The 25,843-nt window shown below is 37.9% G+C and overlaps 1 protein-coding gene across 1 annotated transcript in view; it reads left to right on the top strand.

Annotated features, from left to right (window-relative positions):
* The window catches only part of gpc6b (glypican 6b), a 96,468-nt gene that overhangs the window by 15,676 nt on the left and 54,949 nt on the right, over positions 1-25,843 (top strand). The window contains exons 2-3 of the mRNA XM_078262810.1: positions 7,605-7,763; positions 21,243-21,634. Of these exons, the coding sequence (XP_078118936.1) occupies positions 7,605-7,763; positions 21,243-21,634 (551 nt within the window). The remainder of the gene's footprint in view (positions 1-7,604; positions 7,764-21,242; positions 21,635-25,843) is intronic.

Here is a 25,843-nt window from a genome sequence, read left to right as displayed (position 1 = left end):
GAGCATTTTTTTCTCCTATGCTAGAAAGTATTTGTGGTTTACTTCACAGCGCTGTGGAGAGGTCTGGCAATGCAAGGCTACTTTGACACTTTAGCAGTGCTGTAGCATGCCAATTTACAGTTTATTTAAAGAAACTTGCTGAGTCCTATAGAAATGCTAACAATGGAACTGTATACAGCCAATAATATCTGGCGGTGGACTTGATTGCATCGCCAGATCTCATCTCCAGCTATCCACAGCACAGCAGGATTTTTTTATACCTTTTCCCAAAGCCATTAACCAGCAACATATGCGTACATTGTCTCCAATATAGTAGACCAGAGCTAGTGTTACTTTAACTTAGTACTGCGACATATACTGAATGCCTTTTCTGAAAAAAATGCAGCGTGATTGTTGAAAGATCAACTACTGCAGAAGTTGGGCGATGAACTGTATTGCTGGAAAAGCTGTCAGTGAAGAAACGGCTGTATTGACTGTAGGAAGAATAAGAGTGTTATTTGTACTTTGAGAGAAAAAAAAGGATAGAAGGATTAAAGAAATCAGTAGAAAATAAAATTGAGCAAGCAACAAAAATACCATACCAAAGATGAAATGTTTTGTGCAACTTATAACTAACTGAAAAATCTTTTCACTCAGAGTTTTAACAAATGATCTATATGTAATAGTTATTGGTTCATTTCAAGCCCCATGAATTGAGCTCTGGGGTTGAATCACAATTATCTACATTGCAACTATGGGACTCACTAATGTGTAATTTAATCAGGAGAGACTTTGTTGCAGATATGCAAATATTTATTGAAAATAAGCATAATATGAAATGTACAGAGTCTTTGGGGATTAGACTCCATCATCAAACATATTTAAAGGGGTATAGAAGCCAGACATATTCCCCCAGATGGAGCCTAGACACTGGTGATGGCGGAGAGGGAACCCGGAGACTGAACGAAGGACCTGTCTGCCGGAAAGGGACTCAGGTTGCAGTGATTGACGATGCCTGGAGGTGGAAGGGGAGGAGGAGGGTTGCTTGATTGCCGGAAAAGACAGCTGATAGCAAGGCGAGAAGACATTTAAAGCAGGATGTCATGCTGTGATTGGATCATGAATTTCGTGGCCAATTCTGATTGGTTTACTGAAAAGTGAACGCCTCTTAACAGCTAAATAGTTTTAGGGAGAGAAAGTGGTGATTGTCGTAATATAGAAGTCTTCCTGAAAGAATTTGCGCTGAGCTTCATTAGTTGCTGGAATACAATTGAGGTCTATGGCAAAAAGGCGATGCTGTATCAGGCTTTTGCTGCAGGCCATACTTGTAAGTAGGATCAAGTCATTGCTGGTTTCAGTCTTTTCATGTTAGATAGATGGACTTTATTGATCCCAAACTAGGTTATTTTATTGTTGACACAATAAATAATAATAACATAAGTTAATTTGCCTTAGTCTTTGTAAGACACTACAACAAACTTTAAGATGCAGCAGTTTGTCTTTGCTGTAAAAGAACTGTCTGGCCCACACCATCCTGTCCGTTGCTAAGGTGTGGTTTGTGCTCCACTGGATAGATTATCTGGGAAGCCACAGTGCTGTTTTAACCTTGGCAGGGAATGTTGTGGCACTTTGCTGAGTGGTGAAGTCCCTTGAAAGCGCCTCCTTCCCATATGTTGATGTATGACAGTTTTATTTTTAAGTGATGTTGTTGCTCTGTTGAGACTGCTGTTGCGCATAGTAGGTTTGTTATGTCAAGATGGATTTTTTTTTCTCCTCTTGACATATCTGATAAAAAGGCTGCACTCAAACTGTGTAGCCCAAGGGTCTTGCCAGTAGACTGTGTGTAATATTAATGACATTCCTAAATCATAACTATATTTTGAAATAAGTGGTGATTTTGAATACAAATTAAATTTCCAGTCAATGCAGGCCTGATCAGTATAGAGGAAGTGTGTAAAGAGAGAGGGACCATGATGCTGGAATTGTGAGCTTCATGGAGGGCCTTATTTGACTAAACATCTGCAATGGGAGGTCCACCTGAATGCTCCAGCAGCATATTTGCACTGGAATCACCCTTTACTCCAAGATCAAAGCCTTTTTGTGGATATGCATACCCTAGATCATGCTTTGTATAAATGTCTCATTATTTTGACGGTATCTACTCTCTAATTTTCAGACACTTTCACACACCATGTTCTTGTTTATGATAACCATAACAATGCACTTTTTTGGGAGAATTAAATATGCAACATTCCCTATCCACATGCTTGGCAACACCCACTGCCTGTTGTGAAATGAAATAGAAGATGAATAGTACATTTCTATAAACAAACTCCCATTATACAAATGATGAAACACTTTTTCACACATTTGAATTCCATGCATTTAAAAAAGGCTTTTTTTATGTAAAAACAAACCCCCATGGTGAAGATGACGAAACAATTTAAAAGTCAAAATTCATACCATATAAAGTATTTAAGACACGTGTTTTCTCTTCTTTACCACCCTCTGTCTAGTTTTATGCCTTGTGTACCAACAGACACAATAATTTATCCTCACAACTTGCTATTTAATCTGTTAAAAAGTAAACCTAAGATTTATGTTTACTTTATGGAGAGTAAAGAGAAATTAACTTCACTGTTTTTATTTTCCACAAGCCTGTGTGGCTTAAGCCAGCAACTTAAGCATTTGTTCTGCGTCTCTCACTGCCCCCAGTGTGCAACACATACACAACCCCGCCCCCACCTGCACACAAACATTGCTGTACTTACTGAGAATCATTTAAATGAAATTATCAGCATAAGCACATCATTTTCTATTATGTTTTATCAACGATGCCAAACATAAATCATGTTTTCCTGTTTTATATTAAGAGAATGTCCTTCTAAACAAAAAGATGTGACATTTTCATACCAAAATACTTAAAATATATAGCCTAGGTTTTTTACCAGGGTTGTAGTTGACTTCTACAGGATGTCTTAGAATATTTAGCTTAATGCCTTAAGACCTTATCGAATTGCCAATTCTGCTCCATGGTCTACACTGTTGTAGTGTTGTAACAGTGAAATCGCTGTTTAGTTTGGTTGATATTACATTGTCACACACTGTAGTGCCCATTCTGCATGTGTTTCTTGATCTGCTTTGATATGCAAGACCCCGGCACTTAAGCCATTGGTTGGGAACCAATCTCTTATGACAGATTCCATACATTTTGGGTGTTGCAGTATAAATTTTTAAGATGTTACCTCATGTTTCCATTTGTAGATGCCAATGTGCAAAATGATTCCTGCTCATATCATATTGTTGCTCACTCAGTATGGTGCTCGCTAAGTGAAATCCATTTCTTGTTCTGTTGCTGTGCAATCTATCTGTTGCTGCATACAGTGAGTATTTTACAGTTGCCGTCTGCTTACAGCTGCTTCCCTGATTGGAAGCTCATACTGATTGCAGACGATGTACATTAGATCTGCATTTTGTGAGGGGAAATTTGATTTGGCTTGTGTGGGGAAGAGAAATCTGATTATAATGTGTGCAGGGGAAAAAATGGTGAAATATCATCCATGTAAGTCATATGACTATTTAGGACATGCAATTAACATATTGTATGCCTATATGTGTCGGCGCCGCCAGGAATTTTGGGCTCAATGACAAAAAATCAAATTGGGCCCCCTCTGCGCAGCTGTTGTCACCACATCTCTAGGACCTAACTGTCCCATCAAAAGCTTTACATAACTCTAATTAAAGGCTTGCAACTGTCTTGCTTCTTGTAGTTCAATGCAGTTAATATTGTCTGTATCTTACATGCAGGCTCAGGTAAGCCACTCACTGTTTCCAACTGTTCAGCATCCAGTACAGACCGTAGGTTGTTGTTTTTTTATTTTATTTCATAATGATCATCATGTGAGAAAATAATTGTTATTAATGTGTTTGAATTTCTGTCATTAATAAATATTTCATTTTCTTTTTTGTAATGGTAAAAAGAGCAAGAGAGACAGAGAAATCCCCACAGACTCCCTGCAATGACGCTAACTGGCATGTCATCGAACACAATATTGCTCACCTTCGTCACTGGGACAGGAAGGGGCACAGTTAGGGGAAGACTGGGCTGCTGCTGACTCATCTGTTGTTAAGTCTGCTAAAAGATGCAGGGACAATGATTTAATATGAATATCTTGCTAAACGTTTCCCTGCGCTGATTAAATGGTGATTAAATGTTGGCTAACACTAGTCTGTAGCTAGCTAGCTTATTTCACTATGGACATTAAGCCAACAGGTTAATACCACTCAGACTATAGGCTACCCACCTTTCTTGGTGAAAAACTGGGTTCCAGTTTGACTGACTGCAACTAAACACCATCACTGAGTGAGTGCTCTAAGGCAGGACCAAACCATTTCATGCAGATACAGGGGGTTGGTCGGTCAATATGGATGTTTACTTTTTGGTCAATGGGGATATTTAACTTTTACTGCCAAAAACAAGTAAGAACAAAGAGATCATTGATTTTATTATTATATTTGAAATATATATATATATATATATACTGAATGATGATGGTTTAATAATTTTATATTAGTTTTTACCTATTTTGGGGCCCCTGTCAGTCATGAGCCCTTGCAATTGTCCTAACTCCCCCTATACGGCGCCCCTGCCTATATGCATTATCGTTTAGCCTCAAATTTAAATTGTTGTGGGCGTGAACTTCTGACGATCCAACTGATCCCCTAACCGTCATCTAGTTTATTTATACCGGTATGTCAGATTTGTGTCACACCTATTCTAAAAATGTGGTCATTCTGAATGTAGCCACATCCCATAATACTTGTATTATTATTATTATGATTAGGCTTTTTTTTTAATCCCATGTGGAGTGGGATCAGATCACAGTAAACCCAACCACCTCATATCAGACTCATTAGATTTCTGAGGGCAGCATTTCATTCAGAAATCACATTCAGCCTCATCCATGAATGTGATGTATTTAGATTTTAGTCATTTAGTGTCAACTAAGCGCATTTTGACTTTTAAGATAAGACAGACACCAAATAGGCTACTGCTCTCTGTCTTCACTTGGTAAAGAAAGAGGCCACACTATCCCAGCTTTTATTTTAAAAGTAGGAACAGGATGAGTTTTCACTTCACAATTTAAATTGGGTCAAATGTAGTTACACAATTCCCAAAGGTTAAGTTGTAGATTGAGTGGCCCTCAAATTTGTTTTGTGCTCTCTTAAATCTTTTGTCATCAATACACTTCCATAGTTTTAGACTGTGAAATGGAGAAATTACAGACTGAGTCTTCTTAAAATTGCTGCTTGGGAAAATGAAATGCTGTAGATCATTAACTTTTGATACACTTCAGTTTTTTACCAACATCATCAATGATTTAATGATAGAGCATATTTTAAAGGAATGTTTTATCTGTTCACCTCACTGATTAAACTTTGATAAGCCTTTGCCAATGATAATTCTTATTGTCAGACCAAAGAAACTACCTGTGATCCTCTTCTGCAGTGCACAGAATCATGTTAAAGAACTTACAAGGCACACTGCAGTTTTTTTACTCTGTCCATTTCTGGAATCAGCAACTCATTTTCTGTACAGAGAAAATTACAATGAAAATGCATAGCCTATCACATGGGAGGAAATTATCATGTTGGTGACACCTCAAATGTTGGTTTGTGAGCTACAGTTCTGTGAAACCAAGGGTTATGTGAAAGAGGAGGAACTATAATGCACCATCTACTCTCACCCCCTCATTTGTTTTGTATAGTTTTATGTTTAAAAGTATTCAAATGTTTGAAAGGGTATCTGACAAACTGAAGTTCCAAATTCTACACAGTAACATTTGACATCACAAAATTAAATGTTTGTGCGCTACTGTAATTCATAACTGGCTCTTTTGTGGTGCCATGTCTCAAGGGAAAGGCCACAGAATTTTGCGCACACCATGTTTTTGATTTTGCAGGATATTTATGAAGTCTGAATATGTCTATGGTCACAAAGCCAATACCAAAAACGAAAAAGTGTAAATGGTTTAAACCAGTGTTGCTATCTCTTATCCATGGACAGTAGCTAAAGCCAGCGGGGAGTTGGTGATTGGTCGTTGGGTACGCACATTCACAGCTCATTCACACTTCTGTGTGGCTACTTATTGGTCGACTGAATGTACTGCAGCTAGCTAAAGTTGATTTAATCTGCTAGAGACAGTTGTCATTTTAGGTGACAAAGTCAACAGTTGCCAGCTAGAAATTAGATGCTTGTATTGTCTACCTATGTCTAAAATCAAGCACCCATTGTTTAAAAAATGACCAAGAAATTTAAGTTGTAGCCTAAATCTGTCACGGGCATCATTGTAAACTGCACATGTGCCCTGTGAAAATGGGAAGCTTGTCAGACATAGCAACATTAACTAAGTGGGGATGAGGCTTAGCAAACTCTCAATTTGAACGCATTTCAGCTAATTAAGACCTGATGGGATTTTGCAAACCACAATGGAAGAACATAAAAGTTAAATACTGTTATGAGCTCAAATGATTGTGTCCAAAATGAGACATTTTGCTGTAAAAGTTTTATTGAATCATTGAGTGAATTTTAAGCACCCGACTTGCTGGAGTGAGAGAAAGAAAGGGTTTCTTGAAGTTGAATGTTCTAATTTTATATAGCCTACTCCAGTCATGTTACATGTATTAACCCTTGTGTGGTGTTCATATTTTTGTTACACAACCAATGTTCCCAGGTCTGGTGGACCCACCACATTATTAAGCTTTTAAATCAATACAGCCATAACAATTTATGTAAAAATACTTAACAGATGTTTACTTTAGCTTAATTACAATGATATATATATATATATATATATATATATATATATATATATATATATATATATATATATATATATATATATATATATATCTATCATTTATGGTTCATATTTGCCATTTACCCCTGTGAGATCACATTTATGATCATATGATCATTTTTGTTTTTTGTGGGAAAACAAGGAAATTAAATTATAAAAAAAGGTTAAAAAAATAGAAACAAGATTTTTGATCATTATTGGTGCTTATTTATTAGAACGTAATCACAGCAGGTGAACGTGCTTGAAATGTAACAATTTTATAACTTTGTATGGGAATAGCAGGTGCAGACAGACAACATTCCCGCACACAGACACCTACACTCACATGCACACATACAGACGCACACACACACACACACACACACACACACACACACACACACACACACACACACAGCAGGCCCAGTTAGGAGGAGGACACAGTTAAGTTTCATAGCACCTACAATTATTACACAATTATTACACTTGGGTTCAGTAGACCCGGACACCTCATATGTAATAGTTATGTGTAGGGGGGGTGTACCGTGTGCAGTCATTGAAAATAAGTTATTTTTTATGTTCTTCACAGAAAATTAGCCAAGGCCAGTGAGTTTGAGTTAGAAGAAATAATAAATAGCATAATTTTTCTTTCAGCAAACATTGAAAACGGGTCCCACAGACAGACAGACACAAACACCATACAAGGGTTAAATCTGTGTATAGTTAGTGCCACTTTTAGTATGGATACAAACACTGTTACGTTTGTTTGTTGTTGCTATTTTGCAGGTGAACACCTCCGAGTATGTCCTCAGGGAAACACATGTTGCACCCAGGAAATGGAGGACAAATTTGGCCAACAGAGCAAACAGGACTTTGAGAATCTGGTTGATGAAATAAGTCATGAGTTGAGAAGCACCTTTGTTTCCAGACACAAAAGATTTGATGGTAAGTCTTTTTTTTTTTTGCTCAATGTTTTATGATGATACATTTTTCTATTTTGTCAACAGTTTGGTAAGTCACCATAAAATAAAATACTGCAATAAGGGAAAATCCAAGGATTTAAAGTGTGTGTGTTAATTTGAAAAGGTTGACTGTTGTAGTTCTGTAGCTGTCTTCCCTTAAGAGAAAAGATGTGAAATCTCATTAATATGCTTTGGAGTGGAGAACCCTCTTGTTGGATTAGACAAACATGGCTTCTTGCACAGCAGATTGACAGCTTTAACAACAGTACAGAGCCACACTCTGCAATATTAAGGCTGTTTGGTGGTCCTGTGCTCTGTGTGATCTTGTCGTAGCCCAATGGGGACTATCTTGACCACTACACATCCACTGAGCTTGGGAGGGGATGTAGTACTCATTACTGAACTGAGACTCACTGTACCTCTCCACCTCTCCCTGTTGGCATCTTCTCTATGCAGTCTGCTTCTTCCAGTTACACTTTAATTAGAAATAATAATCCCTCCAACTCCCAACATTATACTGTGTAGGAAGCAGCAGCTTATCACTGTGGACAATATTAAAGGGTGGTGGAGATGAAAATTGTTAAGCATAACCACCTGTCAGCATTGTCAAACGATTTAAGAATGCAGTATAAAAGATTTTAGGATTACAGTACCGTATCTGAATTCTCTTTCTCTCCAAGTGAATGCAGGACTCTTCCTAAGAATAGAATCTATACTTTATTGTTATTGCACAAGCTTATATACAATGAAATGTGCTGTGCCGTACCTGAATATGAAAGTAATAAATACACAAATACTCTAAAATACACTCTACCTACACTCAGGCACAGTCATCACAGTAAATAAATATATGAACAATCATGAACGAGGTGCTTCTCAGCATAAGGAAAGTGCCCTAGTGTTTCCTTTTTTAAATCAAGGAATATTGGATTATAATACTGAATGTACATTAAGAGTGATGAGACTTATAAGATGCTATCTAATATTGTTATTAGTACTTAAACCTTTGCATAGACTATACTGTATACTTAACAAGCCTCCTATATTCAAAACCCCAGATCAGTTTTTGCTTTCAGTAGTGTAAATGTTTAGTTAAAACATTTCCATTTGTAATCATGAAGAAATGGAAACTGCAACCATGTAACCATCAAACTTTGGCAGCCTTGACTGAAATAACGGGCAATTCTTCAGTGCCAGTATCAGCAACTTTATTTATTATAGCACTCTCCAAAGTATTGGATACAAAGTGCCTTACAGGAGAAAGAAGAGAGAAATGTAGATACCACACATAACATCTAGAAAAGCCAAAGAAAACAAGAGAGATTCAAGTTTAAAAAGGCTTTTGATGTGTACTGAGCCTTTTGTGGGAGTCTATTCTTCAGTCAAGGAGCAGCAACAGAAATAGCAGAATCATCGAAATAAAAGGATATTGTATGGCCAACATGTGGCCATCTACGAGCACTGTAACATGACGGTTGATAGATGTTTACATTTGATTATGAAATCAAGCTCATTTATTCTATTGTAAATGGATCATATTTAGTATGATTAATACATAATCTTGTCTTCCTGTGACATGGTTTGCTTTCATGTAAGAGCAAGGCATAAACCAAAGTTTGAGTCTTATTAGCAAATTTAGCACATTTTTCAGCTCTGTATTTTAAATCTATTTGCTTGCTTGTCATCTGTGGTATTTAAATTGCAAAATGACTGTGAAAATGGAGAAAAGTAGGAGCCATGAATCTTAAATTACCTTTGAATTCAAAATTGGTATTGAGCAGTAATAGTACTACCAGTGCAGAGCAGAGACTACAACACAATAAACGTGTTTGATCCGATGTTTAACTAAAATAAAAGGTCACATTATCTTTTTTATTATTTTTATCTTGAATAGTTGTGGTCCAGCAGTATTAGCAAATATCAGCATCTTTGATTTCATGTACTTGTCTGTTATTTGAATTAAAGGGATATTTCACCATTGGAAAGATGAATATATCTTTAAAATGGGTCACTTATGTAGTAGAAATGTGCATTCTTTTAGAAATTGGTGGCTTTTAGGCCGAGAAAAGCCAGAAAATGTGTTTTTGGCTCATGTGGATGAAAGACACCAAATCCCAGAATGCACTTGCTTCGCTGCTTTAGCGTCTACTCCCAAGCCACGCCTACAGACAGACAGTGAGACAGTCAACTCAACTTTAGTGTGTTTTATTGTCATTTCAACCATATACACAAAACAACGTTTCACCGTGGCTCAATTGGTTACACAATCAAATATTTAAAAACAATATTATATAAAAACGACATACGAAACAGGCTACATTTAGTGCACACACATGATATATGCTCCATAAAGTTCAGCTAACACATAGCTACTAGCATTAGCGCTTGGTGGGCGAATATAAAAATTTGCGTGGAATGTAAAATGGTCGGCATTTAACAGTCACAAACTCCACTAGCAGTTAGTTGGATACAAGCACCCCATTTCTGCACCAGGCAGTCCGTGTTAACACAGCCCACCTCCACTAGCTAGTCTTACTCGGCAACAGAGCAGCCGGCCTGGTAGCTGGATAGTCCGATACAGCAATTGTTTCCACAACAACAAAAACACAGCAGTCTCTGAACTTGCGTTGGGAGTTTCGTTGAAGTTGGATGTAGTCCAGTTTGTTGTCTAATGAGCGGACACTTGCAAGCAGGATTGATGGAACAGGTGGCCGACTAGCGTTAGTTTTCCACCGGCAAACTCCCCGCTGATGATGTCCCTTTATCGGCCAGAGGCTTCGAGCAACACCGCTGGTCTCCATAGCAGGCGGGCGAAGCTGTGTTGAGTATTCCGTCTGTAATAAAGTTTCCAGCATATTCTCCGATCTGTACCAATGTATCCCGGTGGTACGCATGTGCTGTAGTTTGAATGCACATACTTGTTGTTCTAAAATTTTCTTTGGGATGAATAAATCTATCTATCTATCTAAAGTTTTGATGCTGAGAAGCCACTAAGCTACGCAAGGAATTTCGGAGAATGCCGACAGTCCAACCCCCTATGGGCGGGTTGGAAATATGCGGAAGTAGGGGTGTAGTCCATTGCCTCTGGGCAAAAAAATCTTCGGATGACACAAAAATCGTCGTTTTACGTCATCGGAAGATTTTTTCCAGACCCACAATACAGAGATCTCTCCTCTCAGGGGGACATGAGGGAGGAAGCACGGTCATTCAAAAATACTACCGTGTTTCTACTGAGACAAAACTTAATGCTAAATCGGTGAAGTATCCCTTTAAGGCTTATCTTCCACTACAGTATATCTCCTATGATTCCAACATATACATTTTTATGTCAGCACCTCTTTGTGCAGCATTACATCTTTTCACCATTCACAGCTTGTGGGATGATCTTTTACCATACTGATATACATAAATTATAGGGATGTCAGCATTAACGCGTTAATCGCGATGCGATTAAGGGCCGAGCATAACGCGTTAGTTTTTTTAATCGCATTAATCACACGCTGGCATTTATTAATTTATTTTACACCTCACTCGGCTTTGCGTCATGCCTAACAGGCTACTATTTTGACCCTTTGCAGCACCGTTACTTATCATCAAGCTGCCACTTCCTCCTAACACATCCTGCTGCTGCAGGCTGCAGGCATGATGGAGAAAGACGGTTATTTTCCAAAACTCCCGGACGGCTCAGTAGACAAGTCGAAAGCCATATGCACATTGTGTAAAGCCGAATTAAAATATCGCCGAAGCACGTCAAGCTTGAGCTACCACCTACGGAGCTAAGCATATAGTTCAGTTGACGTAATGCAACCCGCTAGCATGCTACCCACTCCGGCAAAGCAGTATTTTGGAGAGTGCTACTTGCTGACCTGTTGATGAAACCAAATCCCAAAAAATTACTACAGCTCTTGCGAAAGGGGTGGCAACTAACTGCAGACCTGTCAGCATCGTAGAGGACTCGGGTCTTAAAGACGTACCACGGTTGGCATATTCTGACCCGTCTCATTGCCGTCGAGGGGGACAGCAGCCCCACACACAGCCTGTATGACACGGAGAAAGCAGCCACAGTGGAACTGCTGCAAGGTGCTGCAAACGCTGTCTCATTAACCGGTGATCACTGGACGTCAGTGAGTAATCAACATTATTTAGGAGTCACTAAACACGATATTAACTCTGGTAAGGATAGGGATTTTTAGTTTTTTAGTTAGGTACTTGGAGGAATTGTGCAATAATGACAGATTCACACATTTTTCTTTTGTTTACACAGTAAATAAATAATTACAAATCTTAAAATGAAGTTCATAAAGTAACTTTCTTTGCATTCATTTGATTCCCAATCAAGATACACTGGTAAGAATTGCTTTCGATTGTTAATATGTACTTAAAAACTGTTCTGAAATGCAAAATAATAGAATTTGAATCATGTGATAAATATGCGATTAACTATAGAAATTCAGCGATTAATCGCAATTAAAAAATTTTTATCGTTTGACAGCCCTAAAAAATTACATAAGATACTTTATTTCAACATGAATAGAACCTCTTCTGAGATCTCATGATTGAACAGCAACACTCCCAAAGTTCAGTTGATGTAAAGTAATTCTAATGTTGAGGGCTGCAACTAACGATTATTTTCATTGTCGATAAATTTGTTGATTATTTTCTCAATTAATCGTTTAATTGTTGGTCTGTAAAATGTCAGAAAATTGTGAAAAATGTTGATTAGTGTTCTGATATATCTAAATATATCCAATGTCAATAACTGAATTGAGTGATTAATAGGACAATTCAATACTCACTAGTCAATGTCTTTCTGTGCTCATTCTTTTCAAACTATCCAACATATTATATGAAACAAATATTATTCAGTTACAGCATGCAACTCTCAGATGATTGCACATTGCCCAGAAACTCAATGTCACAATGCCTGGGTGATAGCTGTCTGTTTTTCTTTCCAGGAAGGAATATACACTTCTTTAGCTCACATGTGATTCCTGGAAGCATGCATAAATAAATAAGTGTTATTTTGATCATCCGCTGTCAGGATAGTGAATGTCATAAGGAGGACTCCAGTGAGGGGAGGAAATGGGGTTTGTCTAGCAGCACTTAGATGCATGACTCCAGGCACCCCTGTTCCTCTTGGGGTTTGCTGCCATTCTCCATAATTCCATCAGCGTCAAAGCAGATGCCAAATGCAGGGTTCAGCTCTGTAGCCCTCTGCTGTCTGTAGACTTTGTGTCTGCTGATGGTCTCGACTGACCACCCGCTCGAAAATCTGACATATTGATTGCTGGATTTGAATTCCACCCTTATCTTTACGCTGCATTAATTGAGTGTTGAAAGTTGTGTGGTTTTAAGCAGGAGATATCAGTTGAGATTCAACCAGCCAATACATTTGAAAAGAAAATACATGTTTCAAGTGTTTCAAGCACAATTTGTATATTATAAGAGTCTGCATTTCTCTGACTCCATGTTCCTTAAACAGTTTTTTCTTTTCATAAAGCAGTGATACCAAAATAATTGTGTTGGCCTTGATACTGAATCGGAACACATACTGTAGTAAAGGATCCAAACAACACAGAGTTGTTAGATCATTTAAATGCTCTTTACTATCTATTTAGCACCTGGCTCTGGAGTCCCACCTACACAGAGTCAGTGTAGGCTATGTGTATATTCTCTTCTCTTTATGCAGAGTTTGTGATGAGTGTTACTGTAGCTGACAGTAGCTGGCCAGCCTACGCATACCTGACACCACAGCCTACGTGTCACAGTGAGAGGGCACAGTCTCGACTATGCCAAGACCATCCGAGCACAGATACAGAAATATCCACAACAACCCATGTTGCACTGTACAGCTGTGTGAATCTAAGAGAAACAGCATCATCTGAAAAATATGTGCCAAACATGCAGCCACTTACTTACAAATTACTGCAATGTATTAATACATTTAGCCTGTTTTGTTAATTTATCTTTCAAAAATCATCTCTGAATAATCTCATTGTTTTCAACGTAATGCATATCCTATCCCTATTCCTAAGTCCTCAGGAAACCTTTCATTTCATTCAGATACATCAGATAAATGGCCGGCACAGAGCATTCTTTTCCACTTGCTCGTTAAACACTAAGTCAGGGGTCTTAATTGCTAATCAATTGTTGGCCCTCCTCTGACCATGAACACCATGGTGCTGGGTAGCCAAATAGAATATGAATGTGGTCCAACCTCCACAATTGATCTTCTTTGGAGTTAATGACTTACTCTGATATCGCTTGTCAAATTGTCCCTGGCAGTCTATTAAGACAATATTTAGCAGCTGGCACAAAATGGCATCAGTTGTATTGTTGCATCACTGTGTCAAAATTGCAATACGTACTTACAGATATGTTAGAAATGACAGAAGACAATGGCTTATTTTGACTTCATGTTTTTGTTTTGGGTTTTTGTGTAATCTTCTGTTACGGTATATGTCATTTTATATCACGGTAACAGTATACATCATGATACAGTGATTGGTCTGTAAATTCAAATAAGAAGTGGTTAAAATAACCACACCGCATTTCATCACATTTGATTACTTTCTTCTTTTATTTCCATACAAACAAAAAACAACTGCCTCACACAAGATAACACCTGAGTTAAAAACAAAAGACTCAAAACAGAAAAACTAAAGGTCTTTCTATGTATTTTAGAGTATACCAATAAAACTGACTTGATTTGCAGAATTCGCTCATCTTTCATGTTTATGACAAAACACTGTCAAAAAAAACTACAGTGTGCAAATGTATGGTAATTATCAACTCCAGCTTCAGTATAAACGAGAACCATATTTTTTATTATTATTAAGGTTGGGATGCCTCCTCCTTATCTTTATTTACAACTTCACATTCGTTCTCCATTCCCAAAATCCTGTTACCCAGCACAACAGCGGGATTCGCGAGAATCACGAGATCATGACAGAATTACTAGATAGAATAGCTCCTATTGCCAAATCTCTACTTGTGGACACATTTCTACAGTCGCACGGTATATACCGTCATGTTACGTAACCCCAAGGTTATTTACGATTTATGATTGTGAATTGAATTGAATTTGTGTACCCTTTCGCAGTTTTGAATGTCATATGCACATTGTTTTGTACAACTGATAGATTTGTAACAACTGTGAGGTAAAACTTAAAAATCACACAAACACTCGGTAAAAAAAAGGTAATGGGTAAAGTTAACCCAGTAATTACGCTGGTGCCGTGCAGTGCTGAATAGGGCATGCTTGCTCAGCAACACTCTCCTTTATATATGAAGTCCTATTGGACTATCCAGTTGGAGAATGGAAAAGTAAGAGGGAATCAAGTAGAAATATCACAATATCCCTGTGCACTACAGGATGTGGACATGCTTGTGACTGTAATCCTTCTCTGTGGGATTTCTGATTGACAAACTGCAACATTTATGGAAAGGATTTAACTATAATTCTAGGACAGTATGCCAATCAAAGTTAATTCATGAACCAGCACTCTGTTAAACATATTCCAGTTTTCCTCCTCATGTTAAATAGTTGGATATGCTAACTTTCAAATATGAAGAAATAGAATCATATCAGATACACCACATTAGACTTTTTATTGTCTTGACTCACCAGCATACTATTCACTTTTTTATTTAGCAGCTTTGGTTTTACATTGAATTTCTTTGCTTTTAACTGCCTCTGTGTGACTTACAATAGGCAGTCTACAAGAATTAACACATGAAAATGGAGACACAAACAGTCAGCCATGTCATGTTCTGTACAATAGCATAGCACTCAGAGCAGCCATCTGTAGACCGGTGCCTCCTGTCAGGCCAATCAATGATCCACTTATGATTGACGTGGAATTAGAAGTGCTCCTTTTGCCACCAAAATTGTTAGTTTCATGTACAGGCATGAGAGCTCCAGTAGGTTGCAAACCAAGCTGTGTGTGTTATGTTACGCAGTTTAAATAATCACAAAGGGAGAGATGGGCTCCCTCTTTGATTGGCTGTAGTCCTGTAGGAGAAGACACTGAGTGGCTCTGCTGGAGATAACAGGCTGTTTATTCTGCTGCATGAGGGCCAAACAAGTCATTTTTGCAGTTGACTGGGTAGCTTCACTGATAAATTATAGATAGTTTATTATAGATAGATCTGAAAATCTTTTGTATTGAATTCATCAACTTTCTGTGAATGCATTTGGCTCTTTTGGTACCTTCTATTGGTGTATGGCCATTAAATATAATGAAGCAATATGCTGTAAACTTGTCACCACATATAAATGTCATTGCAAAGGAGCTATCAAAGACAGTGCTTACAATAGTATAGCATATTGTATATGCAGCATTTTAGTTTTGGTCAGTTCCTCAAGAAATTATATATACACAAGAATTAAAGCAAATTCAACCAGTTTCTTGCATTGTTAAACAGTTCTATAATATTTCTGCCACAAATGTTCAATTTGGAAGAATGCTAAATAATGCATGAAATAATCCAATTCAGAACCAAATTTACAAGCCCAGATCAAACATCCTGGACCTCAACAAACCAACCAATCTTGCATATGTCTTTGTATGCATGGCACCTTGTTTCCCCGAGACTCAGGCAGAGCTTACTTGTATGGATTTTCCCAACAACAAGTTCTACCAAATGATAATTTGTCTCCCTACTTCCTTGACATTTTTTAACATCTCCATTTACCACAAAATAAATTAAAAAACTGCACTATTTATTTCTGCCTGAAATTATCACAATAGTCTCTGTTGGGACTGATTGGTAACCGAGGCCCCAGCTTTGATGAATGAAGGTGAACAAATTATCTACAATGTTCCTGGGATTTTGCAGTAATTACACAGCCTCATTGTATTGACTCTTAATTTACACTCTTAAATTACACTCTGAGGCCCTCTTTATACCTATAGCTTGTGTCCAAATACTGTGTATATGGATTTTGTCTGAGACAGGTTAACACACATGTTGAGATATCCATCCCAATGCCCATCTAAAAAAACATCTTGCTAATTATAAATAATTGCTCAAGATGTAAAACTGAAATTTAACTGTGCTACTATATGGTCCATTTCCTGAAGTTTTAAACATTGACTATTAATCCACAGACTATTATATGGAAACCCATTTTAGGTGTTAATTGCAGCCATATGCTTTTGATTACTTTGTAGTTTGTAGGAGAATGTAGTCCAAGAATGCCACAGTTTCCTCACCACACAGTTTTCTTTAATCATAGATTGATATTACTCAACTGAAGAACAGTGAATTGTGGTGGGAGACCAACCCTTTTTATCCTCCTATATTGTGGCTGGTTACAGTTCAGGAGACATTGCAGGAACTACTTCTCCAGGCCACTTCCCATGAGGCTCCTTACAGTAGATGTCTTCCCATCCACAGCTCCCTCAGTTGGTTATGTGCTCCATAGACTCTATTGTTTCCAAAAACAGTGATCTGCTTATAAATAAAAAAGCATGCAACTTGCCTTCTTTTCCATCATCTAGCTCAAATGTTTAAAATAGGAGCGTTCTGTTTCAAGATTGTTGAAATTGAGACTACTACTGACATATCTGACATCTAGGGGAGCATCCCTCACTAGGTTTCTGTGAGAGCAAGCGGCTGTGGAAGCACGGAAACACATGCTTTCTCTTTCTCACAGGGAGAATGGCTCTGCACAGCTCTGTGCAGACAGTGAGGAATTTGAGCCAAACTGAGCTTTCTTAGAGAAATGTAATAAACTCTGCATGTCCAGCATTTCAGCATCATTATCCTCTGTTTGCAGCTCTCTCAGCCATTCATTTGAACATAGCTCTTAATTACTGTGTTGAGGATTCATGTAAGCTTTCCTGACAATTTTTGTCTTCGACATTTCACTAAATTTGTTATTGTAAAATATGATCCCTCTTATGACTTTCCCCTATTTAGATTAAGTTGTCTGTTTTTTTACTAAATATACACTCTTAGTCATTCAAAATGTAATTTTTCATTGTTATCACTCCAAAACAGAGCTTAGAATGATATCAAATATACTGTCCACATTAACGATAAATACTGCCTTAATAACATTGGTTATATTCAATTAATATTTCAGCCACATTGGGCAAAGAACCAGACTGCATTTCTGAAATGCACATTTTTTTAATGAAATTAGTTTTGAAGATGTCATTAATCAGTGTGTATATCGCTCAGCACCACTGACTATTTTCATTAACTAGTCTCTGAAGCACAAATCATGCATGGAGCTTTGCATATTTAAAGACCTGCTCACTGTGGTCTTTAACTTACTATAGTCTCAAGAATTACTTTGACCAACATCACAAGTTATGCGTACTGTATGTGCTACTGAAAGAAAAAGTCCTGTCCTCTTAAGATAGAAGGAACATATGTGAAAGAGTAAAGCTAATTTACTCAGTTCCCCAGAGGACATCTTACAGTTAACACTCACTGGTACCTAATAAGACATGCTAATGAACAATAATTAATTGTGATAATAGTAGAGAAAGCAAGTCTTTAACAAGCATATTGCATGTGATAAATCAGAAGCAGTTTTGGACTGAATAGATTTATGCATGATTGGAATCTAGCATTTCTCCTGTGGCAAATGTGACCTTAACCCTCCAAGCTAACATGAAGTGAGTTATAGTAGCTGATGGTTACAGCTAAAAATACATTTGTATCAATCAGATAATAACATTATGAAATAACATCCTGCGTGTTCTACCTTGCAGATGAGTCATATTTTACTTTCTGGTAGTGTGTGCAACATGGGCAGCTCTTGTTAGACTATCTAACCAGATGGGATTTGGTGTGGTATCATGGAGAGTCATACCATTTTGTTTCTATGCCGCTGTCATTTTTAATTTCTCCTGCATTGCTGAGCACTAATGAGCACTTCAAATCCATTACAGTTCTGTCAGGGCCATTTCGATAAGTGAATGTAATGTGAATGACTCAGAGGGGAGGCTCTTAGTGGATATTTGGTCATATGACGAGCTACCATGAAGTGATTTACAGATGCTAATTCACACCATGCTGATTGTAAGATATGCAAGGGTGGCAGTTACTGTTTAGAAAAAACACTAGACAGGATTCATGGTATCAATAGGCCGCATGCTGTTACAGGAACAACCCACACACCTCATTATTTTTAATTATCCCCACCTTTTTAGTGTTTGACTGCTGGCTTTGTTCACACCTTCACTGCTCTTATCACTAGGCCCTGTAGAGTGAAATTAGAGACTTTGAAGCTGCACTAATTAATTTTTCTATATTAACAATGGCTGAAATGACAATGTGTGATGTGAAAGGTGTTGCTCGAATGACCAACCCACAGAGAATTATAGCCTCAACTCCCCAAAGTCTTTTAGAGTCTCTCAGCACATTGTTTTTGGTTTTGTGGCTAACAACTTTACTGTTATGATTCACTCTCTCTGTTCTCATCAACCCTTTTCCAGATGCAACAGGTAGCTGTTTTCAGTGAGAAATCTCTGATAAACACACTGTACACCACCTTCCCAGCTAACGGCAGACAGACAAAGTTATAGCGACTGGCTGGTGTACATAGTGCAGCATTTAGCACTATGTTTACGTTAGGACTTGGCAGAGACCAAAACAGAATGGAAAGGAAAGTAAATATTGGACTAAAATTTGTGTCCAAAAACATGATTCCAATTAAATACTTATCTGTCTGGTAGATGTATAAATAGGCGACTGTTTGCTAACATGTTCACCATATCAACGTTATGAGGTGATTATATGTCAATATTGTATTTACAGCTTTCCGCTGATTCCAAGTGGCAAAATGAATTCTGCTTTAACGCTTTGGATGGGACATATTGCCCTATAAAAGACAATAACTGAGGAATATAAAATACTTTCTGTCACCTCCATCACCCTTTATGGCACTGGAGTCTCCTCTGTCTAGTCTGAATCTATTTCACTTTGCAGTTAAATGTGCAGAGTTTTGAAGCCTATTTAAATTTTAATTTTGGTCCTTGAACGCCAGGACTATCATTATGGATAGCAGATGGTCAGAAATATTATCATATCTTCCCAATTTGTGGTGAGTCATAGAGGTCATGAGGCAAACAACAAGTGGTGCCTAAAAAGGAGAATGCAGGAAGGCTGCAAACCTTACAGACAAACTCTATTGTGGAATCATAATCATATTGAAGGACCATGTATTGCACTTCATCTGACAGCCTTATGCTTACAGCATATGGAGCAATACTCCAGTGCAAATCTGTGTATAGGATAGGGCTGGGCACCGAACGTCGATACTTTTATGGCAAATGTGAAAAAAATACCCGGATCCTATTGAGTATCGAAAAATGATTGATGGGCTGAGGTTGTAAGGAAAGGCAACTTTACTTCTACAGCACCTTTCAGCAACAAGGCAATTCAATTACATTCCTTTGCACTTAAGGTAGTGCTTCATTTGTTCAATGAACAGGGCAGTCACCAAGTTTATTGTTAAAGGTTTGTGTCATTATGCAGTTTGCACTAAAAAGTCTTTGTTGTTTACATTCCTTAGCATTTTAATTAGTTCAATATTAGCCTGTACACAATGTTATTTGTTTATTTATTTATTATTTATAATATGTTCATGTTGTGGCAAAAATATTTCTCTTTTTTTTGTTAATTTTTGAAGTTCGGATTGATACCAATCCTGAGTATCTTACTGGTGCACCCCTATCCAAAAGCACAACCAGTTTTATTAATGTTACTCTGAGTGAGCAGTGTTACCAGAATTTTTTAATTGTGATAACTGTTTTGATTCACAAAATAAAAGTTGTGTTTAATGTATTTTTGTTAATGTTGAAATGGATTTTAAAACATATGGTATCGAAAAAGTATCGTTAAGGAACCGGCATCGAAACTGACGTATCGAAATTGGCACCGGATCAAAATATTTTGAACGATGCCCAGCCCTAGTATAGGATATCATTCAGCAATATATAGCCTTTTCTATCAAGGTACAGAAATGTGTTTTGGGTTCACAGGCGATATATGGACAATACAGACCTCATGCACTGCAAACACAGAACTTATTGCTTTCCAGAAATATATATGAGGAAGGCTCCCATTGCAATGACAAACGTAGTTTACTGGAGATAAAAATCAACAAAGATTTGAAGTTTCTTCAAAATGAAATCAACATCAGAAGCCCTAATTGATTTGCTATTTTGGTGTTTTTTGGTTGTCGACGTTTTTGCCGTCGGCATCGCAATCAAGCAGTTCCTTTTTATGCGGAATTCTATCTTGCAATCTGACACAGTTAAAGTAATTTTGCTGCATGTCTATTTTAATCACAAATTAAAGAGAGGTTCCCAGTGCATCTTATCAAGCCATATCTACAGTATGTTTGCCATGTACTGTATAGTATAACCTATACCAACACAGTCACACGTGAAATAAAATCAGACAATAAGTAACACTTTTTCTTTTCTTCTTAACCCAGAATTCTTCCTGGAGCTATTGGAGAACACAGAGAGGTCCCTTAATGAGATGTTTGTGAGGACTTACGGCAAGCCTTACATGCAAAACTCAGAGGTCTTTGAGAACCTGTTTGCAGAGCTGAAGCGCTATTACACAGGAGGAAATGTTAACCTGGAGGAAATGCTAAATGACTTTTGGTCGCGGCTGCTGGAGCGTATGTTCACACTGCTCAACTCCCAGTACGTCATCACTGAGGACTATCTGGAGTGTATCAGTAAGTACACAGACGAGCTCAAGCCCTTTGGAGACGTGCCCAGGAAGCTCAAGGCTCAGGTTACCCGGGCATTCATCGCCGCACGCACATTTGTCCAAGGGCTCTCTGTTGGCCGGGAGGTGGCCCAGAGAGTGTCTAAGGTAACAGTGCTCACCACTTAAATAAAATTTAACTGGATTATAAAACACTCAATCAACTGCATGCTTCTGTCATTTCAACTTAAAACAAAACCATATTTCATTTGATTGCTCTCATTGCTCATTCTGATGGAAAAAGCATTTTTAAAGATTATTTTAGGCCTTTAATTCCACAGGACAGATGAAGACATGATAAGGAATGACATGCAGCAAAGGGCCCGCAGCCGCTGCACCGAGGAGTAAACCTCTATACGTATATGTGCGCCTGCTCTACCAACTGAGCTAACCCAGCCACAAAGATTCAGCATTTGACCTCAGCTGAAATTAAGACTTGCTGTGTATCTACACAGATTTTCACAAGATCTTGTTTGGTGTTTCTGCAACAAGCACATATTTCTCCCTGTTTTTTTTCCACTGCAAACAAGTTTCTCCCAGATACTTTTCTGACTAGTGCTCTCTTGGTGCATGTCTTCAGGAAGTTTAGAGCTTGAGGCAGCTTGTTCAGGTGCTGTCTAGAACACAGTGTTGAAGGGTATGTGGATTGGTCAGTAGAAATGCCCAGACAATGAAAAATAAGAGAAAAGACATGTTGTGCCATCACTGTTTATTGCTCTATTTTCTAGTATGTGTTTACCCAGTCTACAGAAGCCATTAATCATGCTGTAGCCTTAGTATTCTGTTTGATACAATGTAATCTTAATGCAGCTTCTGCCATATATCACACTGCTCTGGGAGTGTGTGTAGTTTAGATCATGTAGAAAGTAAGATTAAAGGAAAAGCAAGAAGCTAAGGCTTGGATTTAGTCACACTCCACAACAACAGGGCTCTTTCTACATGCCTTCTTGTGGGCTGAGAGAAGCGCTGATAAGCACTATGCTGCAAATCCCCAATCACCCTGGTTTCTTTTCACTACTATATTGATATCAGTTAGACTGGATTATCAACACTATTATGAATATTTATAGACCTGCTGTACAGTATATAAACAGAAGGCAAGGTGAAAATATAGTAACCCTCAATCACCAGAGACAGAGAGGAAGACACTAAGGAAAAGACACTACTTTTATCTGAAACAATTAGTTTTCTTGTAGCCCCACCATGATGCACTCATTGAACTTTAAACATGTTCCCTTCACTGCATGTATCAGTTCCCCCTTGCCAGTAGTAGTGGTAAGGCTCATTTAGGAGCAGCCACAGAGGATGTGTTGTTAGTATGCGTTTACTGAGTAACACTCTGTGTTTCTCACAAGCCAGCATGTCCCAGCATCACCTCTTGACATTTCAGTGGGACCTGAGATCCAGGTCATGTGTCTGAGACTGCAGCCCTTTGATTCCCAGGGTATAAACTCATCATGAGGGATTGGGTGTAAGCATAATTAAATAAGACACCCTGCTAGAGGTGTCTGTTGCACAGCACCTCTAAGATGTGACATCCATGCTTATTGCTGTTGGGATATATATTTAATTAAAGTAGATGATGTAGCACTTTGTTGCTTTTCACAGCTTAAGAGACAATACACAAAACCCGGCGGAGCTTTGAGGAAGCTGTGTTTGGACTCTGCATCTCATAAGCAAAGCTCATACTTATCCCAGATCATTACCCAAACAGTTCATCTGTTTCTTCTTATCTGAAGTGATTCAAATCATATAATCATTGTTCTGGTTATTACTACTTGCTATCTGAATGCACTCACTGTAGTAAGGTGCCAATTAATTTGACCGAAGCAAAGGTGTAAGGAATGTGGCAACATTGTTCTCTCTTTTCATTAAAGTCACAGTGGCCGTTAATGGGCTGAATCAACGTTGTAAAATGGAAATATTATGTTGCCAATCTATATTCCTAAGTGAACCATTGCCACAAGAGGGTTCCTTCACTCTATTAGTCACTTATTTGCATTTCTATTTCCATACAGTACAATGGAAAAATATTTATTGATTTCATTCACTTCTATTGTTACTAGTGTTGGTTATTATTATTTAGAAGGTTTTTGGAACTCACAATGTGCAGGAATTTGACACACTTCACTGTGTTTGTGTAGAGTTATTAAAGTGTGAAAGATTTATTTATTATTATTATATATAAAATATTAAAATGATTTTATCATTTAAAATACCAATATATCACTAATGAATGTGATGATTCATAATGAATGATAATAGTAACACCAATGATTATTTCTCCTCATGACCTCTAAGTCAGCTGAGAACTGTCTCCTGTCTATTTTGTAAGGCTGCCCTACCCCTGTATCAGGTGTGATAGATGTTGGCAGGAGCATTTCTACAATATTCTGTGTCAAGTTAATATGTGACATGTCACACCAGTTGTCTGTGAGGTGATGTGTGAGGGTTGTCTGTTATTCAGGGCGGGTGTGTTTGAGCCTTTCTCAAAGCCTGACTCTGGAGCTACAAAAATACCTCCAGTCCTCTCTTTATGATACTAAGCACTGGGCTGAGAAATAGGTAGGGGTTCAGGCACATCAAACATTAACACATATGACTAAGATGAGGTCAATTCTCTTATTTGCAGACCTAGAGAAGGTCCTCCATGTTTTAACTCCTCCAGGCTTGATTGTAAATGTAACTCATTTTATTCTGATCTTACCAGGCAAAATATACACCGGCTAAGACAAAATGTTGCTGCCAGAATTTTATCACATTCAAAGAGAATTGTCTTTAATAAACCAATCTTTGCTGCATCACACTTACCTGTCTGTTACAATTGATTTGTTAAGATTTTGTTGCTTGTTTTTAAAAGCTTTGCTTGGCTCCTGCTCTTTGATCAGCTCATTCTCCACAGATCTGATCACTACTTGAGATCTTGTGGCAAAGCTCTTTCAGGCTTTTAGTGGGTCCAAAATCTCCGTTTGTTACAAAAGTTGTTGTCCCAGCTCCGCATACTTTTCTTTTTTTTGGAATTGGAATTTTTTTTTGTCATCCCATTCTTATTGTACTTGCTTAACCATCCATTGCTGTATTATCCCTGTTTTACTGCAAATTACGTTGCAGCATTGTTTTAAGAAGTGTTTTATAGATAAACAACGTATTACAGTTAGAGATGGTCCGATACCATTTTTTGCTTCCCGATACCAATTCTGATACCTGAACTTGCGTATCGGCCGATACCGAGTACTGATCCGATACCAGTGTGTCATTTATTTTATTGTGTTTGTGTGTTTATTGTATTTTAACTGTATACTACTATCCCTGTATGGATGTGATATGATTTCTATCTTTGTTATCGGTCTGGCTCAGATTAAACTCTTTGTGAAATATGAACAAACACAAACAATGAATGCCACAGAACTTTCTTTTATTATCCAGTTTGACAGTCAGAAATAACGGAAAAAGAACATAAATAAACTACTTTAACGTAGATTTTCTTTAGGGCTTTATTATGTGGTATCAGATCGGTGCATAAACTCCAGCACTTCCCGATACCGATACCAGCGTTTTAGGCAGTATCGGAAGCGATACCGATATGTATCGGAACATCTCTAATTACAGTCAGATGCCACTGTCAGAGTGAAACCTTCAGCAAAGTGTAAATTCACTTTACTTGTCAATTTCCTTTCACTTGACATAGTAAATGCTTTAACAACGTACTTGCAACAATACTACTATTCACTTAAAGTGCTCATATTATGCTTTTTGGCGTTTCCCCTTTCCTTTATTGTGTTATATGTCTTTTTTGTGCATGTTATAGGTTTACAAAGTCCACCCCAAAGGGACTTACCATCTCCAACAGAAAACACTGTTCACAAACTGCTCCAAACAGCTCTATTGTAGTCCAGCCTTTACCTCTGTGACGAACATGTGTCACTTTGTAACACACGTTATAATGCTCGCCTAGCTGCTAGTGTGGCACGCCTTCATGCTCTGCTTATGATTAGCTAGTAGTCCTTACCTAGCTACTGCGCATGTGTGACTCCCAACAAACATGGAACAGAAGTGAGATGTCTCACTCTGTAGCTAAACAGAGAGCTCAACACACAGGGTGAAAAGAGGAGCTGCAGCAATGTGCAGTACAACAAAAATATGGTGTTTTTTGAAAATTAAACAATGTAAACCTCTAAATACAATTATGAACCTGAAAATTAGCATTATATGAGCACTTTAAATAATTAGATATAAAGCAGTACAGATTCTTGAGAATAGCAGGTTGTTTTTATAGTATCACTTGTTTTGTGACGTATTGTTCAGCCACAGCAATCG

Source organism: Sander vitreus, chromosome 11 (genome assembly GCF_031162955.1).
Source record: "Sander vitreus isolate 19-12246 chromosome 11, sanVit1, whole genome shotgun sequence".
Classification (NCBI taxonomy): domain Eukaryota; kingdom Metazoa; phylum Chordata; class Actinopteri; order Perciformes; family Percidae; genus Sander; species Sander vitreus.
This window is presented reverse-complemented; position numbering and strand designations above follow the sequence as displayed.